This window comes from Bactrocera tryoni, unplaced genomic scaffold, assembly GCF_016617805.1.
Source record: "Bactrocera tryoni isolate S06 unplaced genomic scaffold, CSIRO_BtryS06_freeze2 scaffold_7, whole genome shotgun sequence".
Taxonomy (NCBI): Eukaryota; Metazoa; Arthropoda; class Insecta; order Diptera; family Tephritidae; genus Bactrocera; species Bactrocera tryoni.
The window spans coordinates 10,551,638-10,566,297 of NW_024396366.1; the positions used below are offsets into that span (position 1 = coordinate 10,551,638).

At 39.7% G+C, this 14,660-nt stretch overlaps 1 protein-coding gene across 4 annotated transcripts in view; it reads right to left on the minus strand.

Moving 5' to 3' along the window:
• LOC120781377 (lysosomal thioesterase PPT2 homolog) overlaps positions 1-13,001 on the minus strand; it is a 76,396-nt gene extending 63,395 nt beyond the window's left edge. For 2 of the 4 annotated variants that reach the window (XM_040113585.1, XM_040113583.1), the window contains exon 1: positions 12,747-13,001. In XM_040113585.1, coding sequence (XP_039969519.1) covers positions 12,747-12,875 — 129 coding nt within the window. In that variant the 5' untranslated portion in view covers positions 12,876-13,001. The remainder of the gene's footprint in view (positions 1-12,746) is intronic. The other 2 variants (XM_040113581.1, XM_040113582.1) reach the window with 2 other exon arrangements.
• Positions 13,002-14,660: the final 1,659 nt, after the last annotated feature.

Here is a 14,660-nt window from a genome sequence, read left to right on the forward strand (position 1 = left end):
GTCACAAACTAAAATCATGCGAAAAATTCAAAAAAATGAATGTAAGCGATCGAAACAATTTCGTAGGAACAAAAAAATTATGTACCAACTGTCTGTCACATGCGCATACGCTTAAAGATTGCGAAAGCAAATTTAATTGCGTTTATTGCCATAAAAGACATCACTCTATGTTACATATAACCAATTTTTCCAGCTCACCCCCAAACAATGCAAACGTAAAACGAGCAACAGGATTAGTTGCCACAACAAATTCTGAAAACTGCCAAGAAGCACCATGCTGCTCAAAGGCGATGAAAACCCAAACGCTACATAGCGAAAACCACAGTAGGGTACTATTACCCACAGCAGTTGTCTCCATGGAACACCGAGTAGAACTGTTTAAACTCAGAGCCTTAATAGACCAATTATCACAACGATCATTTATAGCGTCTAGGGCACAAAACAGACTACAGTTACCAACAAAACTGGCCAACTTTGAAGTCACGGGAATGGGCGGAAGAGTTGTTCAAAACTCAAATAAAATCTGCCCCATTACCCTCTTTTCCCCCAAAGCGGATAAGCGCATACAAGCAGAAGCTATTGTCTTACCGCAATTAACCAACATGCTACCAAGCTATCATATAAATAGCAAGCATTGGCAAAAGGTTTCACACCTAAAGCTAGCAGACCCAAACTGATACACACCCGCTCAAATAGATCTTCTCTTAGGCAGCGATCTCATACCACAGATAATACTCGAAGGTATTGAGAAAATTACTAATACACTTCTGGCGCAAAATAACATTTTCGGATGGGCCCTAAGTGGACTAGTTGCGGAACCAGTCACAACATTGACAACTCAAGTTGAGGAAGTCTTAAACGAGTACCTCAATTCACAATTAAGAAAATTTTGGGAATTAGAAGAACTCCCCCCCATATCAGTCACAACCCCTGAAGATCAGTATTGTGAGGATTTTTACAAAGCCACAACTACTAGATCAGAAAACGGTCGGTACGTCGTACGACTACCACTTAAGCAACAATTTCCCAACACACTCGCCTTAGATCACTCTCGCACCTCTGCAATACAGCAGTTTCTATGTATGGAAAGAAATTTACTTAAAAAAGGTGAACTCAAATCAGAGTATGATGGTGTGTTAGAAGAATACCTCCGTTTAGATCACATGGAGGAAGTAACCCCAGGGGAGAAAATCGTCAACGGCAAAGCCAATCGTCAACGGCAGTAGTGAAGCCAAACAAAAAAACAACAAAAGTAAGAGTTGTTTTTAATGCCTCGAAAACCACTAGTTCAGGGAATTCCCTAAATGATATCCTATTTACGGGACCCACACTCCAACCAGATTTAATGCTTCTGATATTAAATTGGCATATATTCAAATACGTATTCAATGGGGACGTTGAAAAAATGTATCGGCAAATAGTCGTACATAAAGACGACCAAGATTTTCAACGTATTATGTTCGAAGATCCCCCTCCAGTCCTTTACGCGACTTCAAACTAAAAACAGTTACATTTGGCGTTAACTGTGCACCATATCTAGCCATTCGAACACTCCACGAATTGGCAGACAACACAAAGTCAGAATTTTCTCTGGCAACTGAAGTGTTAAAAACTCAAACGTATGTAGACGATATTCTGTCTGGAAGTCACACACTTCCACAAGCATACGAGGCCTTATCACAGGTAATAAAAGCCCTCAATTCCGCAGGGTTTCCATTAAAAAAGATTACGGCAAATCACCCCAATATAATCAAAAATATTCCAAACGAAAATTTGTTGGACACTAATTTCCTTATATTCGAAAAGGAAAGTACGACAAAAACATTAGGCATCCAATGGAATGCGATATCGGACCAGTTCTCATACACGACAGAGTCCATATCCGCATTATCAGCCATCACAAAAAGACAGATTTTATCCTCGGTGGCAAAACTTTTCGACCCCGCAGGATTGCTTTCGCCAATTATGATCCAAGCTAAAATCTTAATACAAGAACTATGGCAAGATGGAACCGACTGGGACGAACAAGTGAAACCTCTTCGCTTAGAAAAATGGTATCTTCAATCAGATACAAATTCCACGATGGGTAAACTACTCCCCCGAACACAAAGTCGAATTACATGGCTTTTGTGACGCCTCAGAAAAGGCATACTGCGCTACTATCTATGTGCGCACGCAAAGTGACACCACGACCACAAGCCACTTATTAGTAGCAAAAGCAAAGGTGGCACCTTTGAAAACTATAAGTCTCCCACGACTTGAGTTATGTGGCGCACTACTACTGTCAAAATTAGTAGCCATGGTGCAAACGCATTTAAATATGACGAAATGCAAACTATATATGTGGTCCGATTCTGAAATTGTACTAGCCTGGTTGGAAAAACCACCACATGCATGGAAGACGTATATTTCTCATCGAACGTCTCAAATACTTGACCTACTGGGATCAGCCACTTGGCGTCACGTAGCCAGTGCTGACATCTAGGTACAAGAGGGTGCAAGCCACTGCACCTTGCCACTACCACCACAGGTGGAATGGCCCCCGATGGTTGATAGAATCTCCTGACTCTTGGCCACAGTCCCCCATGCGCAACATTATCGCCCCAGTGGATCGCAAAATCGCCACCTTTCATACATTATTGGATGATACCGACATCCTTGAACGATTTTCATCGTTTCCAAGAGCTCTCAGAGTAGTTGCTTAGATGTTCAAATTTATAGAGCAACTCTAAAGCAAAGACAAAGGATCAACTAATTTCCCATGCAACACAGTGACTCACCTAGAGTTACAAAAGGCAAAGGTCGCACTAATTGCATATACACAAGCGCGCTACATCAGCCGCGACATATCACTAAGAGAATCGAAGCCGATTGATAAAAAGAGCTCACTCTTAGTTCTAAACCCATTTCTGGACACGAAAGGTCTGCTTCGTGCCAATGGTCGGCTCGCTAATTCGAGCCTAACATACAATGAACGCCACCCCATAATAATTCCAGAGAGATCACCATTTGCCACATTATTCCTCCATTACATCCACATCTTAATGCTACACGCCGAACATCGCCTCATGCAACATATGGTACGCCAGGAGTATTACATCCCCCGTCTTAAACCGCAAATTAAGAAGTGCATCTTCACGTGCAAGATTTGCACTATGCACAAACAGAAGATGCGAACGCAGATTATGGCAGCACTTCCACCGGAACGCTGCAATTTCGCTCTGCCTTTCACTACAACAGGTGTTGATTTTGCTGGGCCTTTCCAGGTAAAGGCGTCCATGTTAAGGTCTCCCACTCTCATGAAAGGCTATGTGGCTGTCTTTGTATGTTTCACGACAAAGGCAGTACATCTTGAGCTATGTAGTAATCTGACGACGGAGGCTTTTCTCGCGGCATTTGCTCGCTTCGTCGCTCGACGTGGCTACCCATCAAAGATCATGAGCGATAACGGCAAAACCTTTATTGGAGCTCAACGAGCCACAGAAAAGCAATTTGTGGATTTTTTCAAACAAGTGTCATCCGACATCGTTCAAAAGTACGCCCTTCAAGGTATCAATTGGCAATTTATACCCCCAAGCGCTCCTCATATGGGCGGTTTATGGGAATCAGCTGTAAAAAGCTTCAAAACCCATTTCAAACGGGTAGCTGGAAATTATAAATTCAATTACGAAGAGTTCACGACGTTATTAAATCGAATTGAAGCCGTTCTCAATTCACGGCCACTCACAGTACTATCGCAAGATCCCACAGATTTCACCGCCTTAACTCCAGGGCATTTTCTAAAAGGAGCATCCATTCTGGCCATTCCTGAGCCAGGCGTGGAGTCGCTATCCCTATTGAATCGATGGGAACGAATTAAAATTCTCCATCATGATTTCAGCCGCCTATGGAAGGACGAATATATAAAGGATCTCCACAAAAGATACCGCTGGAAGACTCCTGAACAGGCGCCTAAACTTATTCACGATGATTGTTTGCCCCCTACCGAGTGGCGGCTTGGCCGCATAGAAAACTACATTACGGCTCCGACGGTCACATACGAATCGTTGATCTCCGGACGCAAAACGGAACGCTAACCAGACCGCTCGTGAAGCTATGGTTTCTGCCAATTTCCGATGATCGCGAATCCGAAAACCTCAAAAATAAACCGGTATTATCGCTACACAATAAACGAACCAAATGATACCAATAAAACCCGAGAAAGTACGCAAATAACAAACCGTCAAAATATAACCAATCGCAAAAAAAATAACAAACCGTCGAATAATAACGAAGAAAACTAACACAAATCAGTCAATCATTACGACGACCCATTCATGCCACATATCGTGGCACGATGGTCCATATCTAATTATATGATAGATTTATAATCGATAATCTTCCCTACACAGATCACCATGGATGTAGATACACCAGTCGCAACCACGCCCACAGCTCGGGCTACCAATGCGTCACGCACCGTGCCTACTCCAGCGCCCCGAACTGTGGTGGCAACGACGCCGGCAACTGCACCGGCAACTGGACCGGCACCTGTACCGGCAACCGCGTCTGCAGCGGTCCTTCAATCCGCACCTCGTGGCGGCACTCGACCACCACCACCCCCGTCGCGGACCACGGGGACCCTACGGTGCCCCATCTGTCGGCGCCCACATCGCCTGCACCATTGTGGCATATTTAGGGGTATGCGACCCGTGCAACGGCAGCAAGTTGCCCAGGCCAACGGGCATTGCCATAACTGCCTGTCACATACCCATGGGACTGCAGCGTGTGAGTCACGAGGGCTGTGCCAAATATGCCACAGGCCGCATCACACGCTGCTACATCGCATCGCGGCACGCGAAGTGAATCGGCCACCCATCCCGCACGGCCGCATACCCCGCTTCCAATCCGCATCTCGTGGCGCGCCCCAGCGAAGCGGAATCTCGTTGCGGCGTCAGCAGGCTGGACCACCACCTCGTCGGTCTACGGGGCTGAGCAGCGTTGTGGCAACGCTGCAACAGCTGCAGCGCCTTTTAGGCTAAACATTCGTTTAGGGGGACCTGGATGGTTAAATGAGATTCTGCGCCCCCCTCTTAATATAATCTCACTACACCCCACACATACACACCATATTCAACACATCTTCACCCCACACTACACATACCATGCTCAACACATTGGCATCATGCGCATCATTTTTGTTCATCTCACACTACACACCGCTTTCTCAACACATCGGCATGATGCCCACCACATCATCAACATACACACCACATCTTCACACCACACACGAGAACACTGGACACCATGAACAAAAGCAACTTACGGACGGCGCCGAGCCTCTTTTCTTATTCGATCCGTGCGCTTATACGTACATACGAGTACCAACCGACCAGTATCCCGCTTTCGATTCGTTTTTGCCAGCAAATTAGTTGCCAACACCAAGGGTAAGTGCCGCGAGGTTTTTCTAACGAAAATAAAAGACTTCTATTTATTTACCCACAAAATAGTTTTTTTCTGATCTGGCAACAATACAAAATGTCTTCAAAAATTATAATTTTGATACGCTCTCACATTGGAATAAATGGTACATTTATACTTTCTGTTGGTAAGGACAGATAGAGGAAGTCCCAAGCATTAAAAAATGTATACACCCTCTTCAAACTCCTTTTTGCGTTAGCACCCCTCGGCCGCGCTTTACAAATAATTTGGCCAAAATCGTTCAAATAGGTCCCGAATATAGATTTTCACCTAAAATGAACGGTACCATGCCCATCATCGTAAGTTGACTCCGGCTTCTATGAAACATTACCGTACCATCTTGGGTATATGTAGAGTTTTATATATCTGAAGCATTTATCAATGGATTTGTCGCCCTTTTATTAGTTTTTAACAAAACTGCTATATGGGTTATAATATGATTTCATCCATTTTCGAACCGTCGGGTCGGCAGGGGTTCTTAAAGGATTTGGCCGTAGCGAGTTGGGTTATTTTGGCTGACATCACCGCCGCCCATGCGATGGACGGAACAAGGACTAAGGCGAGAAGGTCCTTGTCGTATTGTCCACAGTGGCCATAAAAAGGAGCGTAAATTTTGAGGTGGGTTTCGTGGTGGGAGAGAGACGTCACCGAGTCCTGGCGTTCAGCCCGGTGGATGGTCCTCTAGCCACAATATCAAAATCGTGCTTGGCGACTTTAACGTCAGGGTGGGCAAAGAAGGTGCCTTTGGCACAAAGATCGGTACACTCAGCCTACATGATGAAACACTCCTAAAACGGTTGAGGTTGATCGACTTCTCCGGGGCCCGAAAATTGATTATCTATAATACTAGATTCCAGCATAGGAAATTTCATCAATCTACCAGGCTGTCTCCGGATCGAAAAGCCACCCACCATACCTATCATGTTGTGATAGAAAGAAGACACGTCTCCAGTGTTTTAGACGTGCGTACGCCCCGAGGTCCTAGGATTAACGCGGACCATTATCTTGTTGCAGCGGAGATGCGCACCCGCCACTGTGCAGCAAAAAACGCACGTCAACAAACACAAGGAAGTTTCGATGTCGAGAAGCTGCAATTACAACAGACCGCCGAACGATTTTCTGCTCTACTTGCGCTCCTTCTCTCTGAAAGAACTCATCAGCAACTCTGTATAGGAGAACTGTGGGACTGCATGTCAAGCTCCTTACGTACGCATACGAAACCATTGGTTTTCGGAAATAGCAAAAGAACAGCTGGTACGATGAGGAGTGCCGTGTCGCAGTGGAGAGAAAACAGACTGCGGTATGGGATACATAAAGAGAGTTAAAGAGGTAAGCGAGATGCATTTGCAGACAGAAAAAGAAAAAGGACGAAATGTGTGAGTATGAAGAGCTTGACAAGCTGGCCGACAGGGGTAATGCTCGAAAATTCTACGAAAAGATGCGGCGACTAACAGAAGGTTTAACGACCGGAGCATACTCTTGTAGAACCCCCAGAGGTGATTTAGTAACCGATGGCTGGAGCATACTAAATTATGGAGAGAAGACTTCTCCAGCCTGCTGAAGGGTAGTGAAAGCATAACGCCAGGAGAAGGCGAGCCCGATTCCCCAATCGATGACGATGGAGCAGACGTTCCATTGCCCGACCATGAAGAAATTCGAATAGCAATTACCCGTCTGAAAAACAACAAAGCGGCGAGGGCCGATGGATTGCCGGCCGAGCTATTCAAACACGGCGGCGAAGAACTTATAAGGATGATGCATCAGCTTCTTTATAGAATATGGTCGGATGAAGCATGGCCAACGATTTGAACATAAAGATACTCTGCCCAATTCACAAAAAAGGGAACGCTTATATCGCCCGGAATTTATTTTTAAAGCCTCGATAGTTCGGAAAGAAACTGCTTCTATGCCGCTATGTCTGAATTTGGGCTTCACAAAACTAATACGACTGTGTAAACTTACGTCGAGCAATACCAATAGCTACATCAGAATCGGTAAGGACCTGTCAGACCCGTCGATACCACACGAGCTAGTGTGAAAATGGCAATAGTCCTATAACCCCCATTTACGAACTCACTTTTTAGTCGAAGTATACATGTACGAAGTTTCATTACGATATCTCAATTTTTACTGTTCTATCATCTGAGGCTCCATTTTTACTAAGCAAAAGCCAGCAGTCAAATTGTTTCTTTTTAGGGTTGACAATGCTGTACTAAATAAATGGCGGCAAACTTAAATAATATGTTAATTTTGGATCAAACTGTATCTTGCAATTATCCAATCTTGCATTAAGGGGCTATACCAGTGTGACGCATGAAAAATTAGGCGATTTTCTTGAATTTTTTTAAAAGAAAGTACGCGATTGAATGTTTTGACGTTCTATGGACGTAATAAAGTATATCTTTAGCTATGTTAAAAAATGTTGTTATTTTGTTTTAAAATAAATAAAGTTGGTAAACTAAAAGTTTATAATTTAGATGTAGAAAACGTTTTATTCGTAAGAATCATTTATTCAGACAAAGAAGAAATTTTCTTTATAAGACAAATCACAAGAAGAATACAATGATTAGAATATAATAATTGCAACAAGTAGTTTGTGTTGCAAGTACTTTCAACACTCCTCCTCAATACAATATTAATTGCAACAGTAACAACCCAAATATGTATATGTATTATTCTAATCCCAAAAGTTTAACAAATTTATGATGATTAAATTTTTCTAAGTTTTTCGTTAGTATATCGGCAACCATCTCATTTTTTGGAACGTAATGAATTGAAATTTGTCTACTTTTTAAAACTTCGCGTACAGGATGATATTTTATATCAATATGCTTGCTGCGGGAATGATATACAGGATTCTTAATTAAATGTTGTGCCCCCAAATTATCGCCGTTAATTTTTATAGGATTATTTGTTGGATCAATCCCGATTTGTTGTATAAGTTTTCTTATATATCTGGCTTCTTTTGCTGCGGACATCGCCATGTATTCCGCTTCTGTACTGCTGAGTGCAACTGTGTTTTGTTTCTTAGATTGCCAAGAGAATACGCTACCTGCCAAAAAGAAAGCATATCCCGTATAAGACTTTCTGTCCGTAGCGTCGCTACCCCAATGTTTTTAAATAATGCAATTTATGTATAATCACTTGTCAAGCACCCACTTGAATGTTTCGTGTAAACGCAAGGTTCACTTGGACATGACAAAAAACCAATTTTCTTCGAAATGAAATCGAGTTTTGAATTCCATTCTCTTCCTGATTGTTTGAGTCCATATAACGACTTGTGAAGTTTAAGAACACGATTTGGGAAAATTTTACCTACAAAATACTCTGGTCATGAAGTTCCCCATTTAAATAAGCTGTTGCAACGTCCATTTGATGTAAATGCATTTGGTACTCTACTGCTAATGCAATTGTCGTCCTAAGAGTTTCGTAGCGTACCACTGGTGAAAAAGTTTCATTGTAATTTATAATGTATTACTGACTGCAACCCTTTGCTACTAGCCTTGCCTTAAAACGTTCAATATTACCATCAACATCTCGCTTCACAGAAAAAACCCATTCACATCCGGCAACTTTTTGACATGAAGGTAATTCTTCCAGCGTCCATGTGTTATTGTCTATCAACGCATCATATTCAACTTGCATGGCTTTCTTCCATTCTGCAGAATATTCGCTGAGTAATGCTTCTCCAACAGTTTCAGGTATCTTTATGCTGTTATTCATTGAATTCAATATATTATGTTGCTTTCTAGGACAACCAACCCTGCCAGTTCGGATTATTTTTAGTCTTCCTCTTCCTCTTGTATTAGATTTCACCTTATTTATCATATTAATAGGATCTACTTCAACTTTATCATCTTTTGCTATCGGAATATTGCTGGTATTTAGTTGCTCTCCTCCTCCAGCTAGATTCTCTATGCACTCTGTGTCAGTTACTGCTTCGTCATTACTTGTTTTGAGTAATAATTCGCTCACGTCTACCTTATCACTGACTTCATTAATTTTCTGAGAGTTTTCAATGAATATAACATCTCTACTTATGATGAATTTGCGTGTTATTGGGTCATATAAACGATATGCATTGGCCTTTTCTGCATATCCAACCATAATATATTCTTTACCTTTAGGTCGAAACTTATGAATTTCTTTCTTATTTAAAGCTAATGATCCAAAAGTTTTTAGAAAATTAACCATTGGTTTTCTTCCTAACCAAGTTTCGTAAGGAGTTTTATTTACTAGAATCTTTGTTGGCGATCTATTGCGTAGAAATACAGCAGTAGGAATTGCCTCTCCCCAAAAACTTTCATCCATTCCTGTATGAACTAACATACATCGCGCCATTTCAACTAAAGTGCGATTTGCGCGCTCAGCTACACCATTTTGTTGAGATGTATATGGTACAGTAAGTTCACGCTTAATACCGTACATATTTAAGTAATTATCGAAATCTTTATTTAAAAATTCACGCCCATTGTCGCTGCGAATAGCTTTCATTCTTTTCCCAGTTTGGCATTCCACCATAGCTTTAAAGTGTTTAAATTTTAGTAAAACTTCTCCCTTAGTTTTAAGGAAATATACGAACATGTACATACCTCGATTTGTCATCGATAAAAGTTACAAAATATTTTGAACCACTAATTGATGTTTTATTAATTGGACCGCAAACGTCCGTATGGATTAACTCAAGAAGATCTTTTAAAATTCAAATACCTGTTATGCCATTTCATTACTTCATTAGCGTTAGATAAAAACATGAATTCAGTGCTTTTCCAAAAATGAACAAATTATTGCGTTTGTGCGCCTTCAGTAAATTTTTGCCTGCATCATTTTTGATAACGCAAAATTTCTTATTAAACGAAATTGTACACCCTATGCTCGAAGCCTTTCCAACAGATATAAAATTTGATTGTAGATCTGGGACGTATAAAACATTCCTCATGATAACATCTTCGTTTCCTGATCGTAGGATCACAGTCTCAATACCTTGCGCTTCGATAAAATGTTCACCCGCTAAACTCACCTTTTCAGTATGATTCTGAAACGTATGAAACAAACTGCCCTCACAACACATATGTGATGTCGCTCCACTGTCCACGCACCATTTCAAACGGTTAAATTCTTGTACACCAGATGCTGCGAGTACACTTCCAATAGCATTATGAGTTTGCTGCATAGATGCTCTACATTGCGCAGCCAGATGACCTCTATTCCCACAATTATAGCATTTAACGTTAAATTGCTTCGTTACCGAATTTGAAGCATATCCTTTACGAGTATTTCTGTTCAGATTTTTGTGCGCACTTACATTTTTCCTGAAGTTCGTCATTGCCGAAAAAGCCTGTTGATTCTCGATATTTTGAACATCTGCATCCTTCTCCTGACGACGTTCACCTTCTTCAAGTAATTTAATTTTCGACACATTTAATGATGGTAAATTATTACGTGTTTCTATAGCAACCACGAAATTTTCATATGACTGCGGTAAATTTGATAGCAGAATAATGACTAACATTTCCTCTGGTACTACTATACCTATTTCAGCCATTTTCTCAATGACATCAGAGAACTGCTTTATGTGTTTCGAAAAATTTTCGCCCTCAGACAAACTAAGATACATAATTTTCTTGAAAAACGTAAATTTACGAGCTGAAATTTTCTTTATAAGACAAATCACGGGAAATGTTTGGTATCGCACCGGTTTAGTATCGTTTATGGAGAAAAACAGGGGAGGACCCCCTCACGCCCCCTTATCGGAAAGAGGAAGGTTCGAACTTTTTAATAAACCCCCCCTCGACCCACTATAGACCTCTAGGGAGCCCTTTGAAAATGACCAAAAATCGGTGTTTTTGCTCATTTTTCCATACAAACTGAAACCAATGCAACCCAGCCAACATTTTTGTATGGACAATAATTCAAAATAAAGAAAACCAAAATGTTTCAGTGCAATGTATATACATATTTAATTGCATCTATTAATGGTACAAATTATCTATTAATGCTTCAAAAAATAACGCTGGTCGGTCCAACACCCGAGTGTATCAGATTTTTTTCGCATAGAACACCTTTTCGCGTTGGCGGCCTTCGGCCGCGCTTCAAAAAAAATAACCCTGGTCGGTCCAACACCCGGGTGTTTCAGAATTTTTTTCGCATAGAACTCCTTTTTGCGTTGGCGGCCTTCGGCCGCGCTCCAAAAAAAATAACCATGGCAACCCTTTTCTTATTGTGCAAATGCAGAGAATTGTAACTAAAATAAAATAATTAAAATAAAGCTTTATTTACAACAAATATTAAAAAAATTAATATACAGAAACGTTATAGTGAAGTGTTAGTAAGTGAAAAGTGGGGTAACATTTAGATTAGCATCCCCGGATTTCGGGGATAAAATGGGTGTCACTGGAAAGGTGGCGTTCTCCAGATCACGAAAATATATACATTTAGTTGCCGCTGTCTTATAGTTTTAAAGATATTTGCATTTAAAGTTGAAAAATTGACAACTTTTACATTGATAATTTGTGTATTGTGAGTAACTTTTTCAGTTATATTATGCACTTTTCACTTACTAACACTTCACTATAACGTTTCTGTATATTATTTTTTTTAATATTTATTGTAAATAAAGCTTTATTTAAATTATTTTATTTTAGTTACAATTCTCTGCATTTGCACAATAAGAAAAGGGTTGCCATGGTTATTTTTTTTTTCGCGCCGCGCCACCTTTCCAGTGACACCCATTTTATCCCCGAAATCCGGGGATGCTAATCTAAATCCCAGCTGAAAAGTGCATAATATAAGTGAAAAAGGTGTTCACAATATACAAATTACCAATGCAAAAGTTTTCAATTTTTCAACTTTAAATGCAAATATCTTTAAAACTATAAGTCAGCGGCAACTATATATATATATTTTCGTGATCTGGAGAACATCACCTTTCCAGTGATACCCATTTTATTCCCGAAATCCGGGGATGCTATTCTAAATCCCAGCCGACTTTTTGAATAAAATAAATTGCTTTTGCCGAAAAAAACATTTTTTTTGGTTTTTTTTAAGTACCATTTACTTTGGAAGGCGCCTTGTATGTACCTACATTTTCTTGATCTGGAGGACCTTAACCACGAAATTGAGGATGTTCTTCTAAAATTTACCCTTCCCTCCTTCATTAACAATACATTTCAACAAGCAACAATAATATTTGTAAAAAGTTCTTTATCATCGGATACATGTACCAATTTTACAGATTAAAAACAATAGAAACTTAGATAGACATTACAAAGCTCGATCCGATTTACCTTTTCAATTTCTTCAAATAATACAATCATTTTTTCAGGTCCTGATAGAATACCATGTATTAAAACCACTGGCTTGTAAGTAGCCCCATTCCATATTAATCCGAATAAAAGCAAAAAAAGAAGATTCATTATTGAATACGCTTGTCACACTAAAAAATTTGTAATTTATTATCGGGTTTCACCACATTCGAGAGATATGGTTCAGGTTATTACAATATTACGAATTAAGACTCCATACCCCTAACATAACATCCTGACTAGCTATTTATATAGTCGTAATTCTTTTTTTGCTGTCAATATTGCCAAAAGAAGCGTTTAGACCTTGGTCTTATATCGCAAATCAATAGCTCCATACTGTTACAATTCGCGGGTAAATTTTAGATTAGCATTCCCCGATTTCGGGGCTAAAATTGATATGGACGCATAAAGGAGGTCCTCCAGATCAAGTGTATACATATATAGTTGCCGCTGACTTCTGGTTTTTGAGATATTGGCATTTAACTTTCAAAATATCAACTATTTAAAACGCGTGTTTCTCCGATTATAATGAATTTAACGCTTAATTTTTTAGCTTTTATATTCCCTAACACTTCACTTTTTTTTGTTTCTAATCATTTATTTCATATTAAATAGAGAAAAAATAAATTTTATTTAACATTTAACTTTTGTCAATTATTTTTGTCACACAATAACAAAAGTTCTGCATTCTAACTAATAAACAGTGTTACTTTACGTACATATTTCACAGAAGCACCAGAAGAAATAAAGAAAACAAATAATACCCCAATGAAGAGAAAAAAAAACTATAGTTTTTCGCATAGAATTACTTTCTGGTGGTCGGAGCAACACCTGGGCTTAATCAGTTCTTTCGCGTTGAACTTCTTTCTGCATTGGCGGTCTGCAACAGCGGTTCGAAAAACAGACCCTGATCGGACCACCACATTGGCGTGAAAGTTCTTTCGCGTTGAACTCCTTTCTGCATTGGCGGCCTTCGGTCGCGCTTCACAAAAATAACCCTCGCCGATACAACACCGGGATTTATCAAGATAATAAAAATTCTGCTAGATGTAACATTACTCATTACACTATAAGAAATTTTGTATTGACGTCATAATCATCAGAGAACGTATATCATAAGGAAGGTTCACGATTAGGGATATTTCACTTATGAGATATTTACTGTTTTGGATGAGCATGTTTCATCACACCACAGAAAAATGATTAGCGTGTTTCACCACATTTAACATCAGGGGACACGAAAATATCAGAATTGAGCATTTTCAGTGTTAAATGAGAAAAATTATGCTATTTCCGATGTTAAGGAATGTACGCTTACAGATTCGCATATTTACAATGCACAAACGACTCTGCATTTAATTTATATACATACATACATATATTAAAATCCTTGGAAATAAATAATAGTCATTGTTTGTTGTTGTTAAGGGGGGGTTAAGGTTTGACAACTTTTTTTCATTTTTTTTTTTAGTTTTTTTTTCTGAACCATCCACATCTCAAGAATATTGTGTTAAAGTTTTAGGTCATTCGGAGAAAAACTAACGAAGTTACAGTAGGTTGAATAACGGTACCTCTAACTTAGGTTTGCACGCCTTCCAGCTACCTGCGCTGAGCGGTAAAAACTTTGAATCGATTTTCCCAAATATGTCATTTTTAAAGTCGGTGACCAGCCCACAGAAAAAACTACTGCATCGATCGTTTTGAAATTTTGTACAAATATTCTACATATGTATATATAGCTCTCGAATGGCGTTGAGCTTTTCCAAAAATTTTAATTACTAACAATTTTACAATAACAAATAGGTCGATTTTTTCGTCTAAAATCGTCATTTTGGCTTGAAAATGGTACCAAAAATTGAAACATTGAAAAATTAAAAAAAAAACTCGACGTCAATT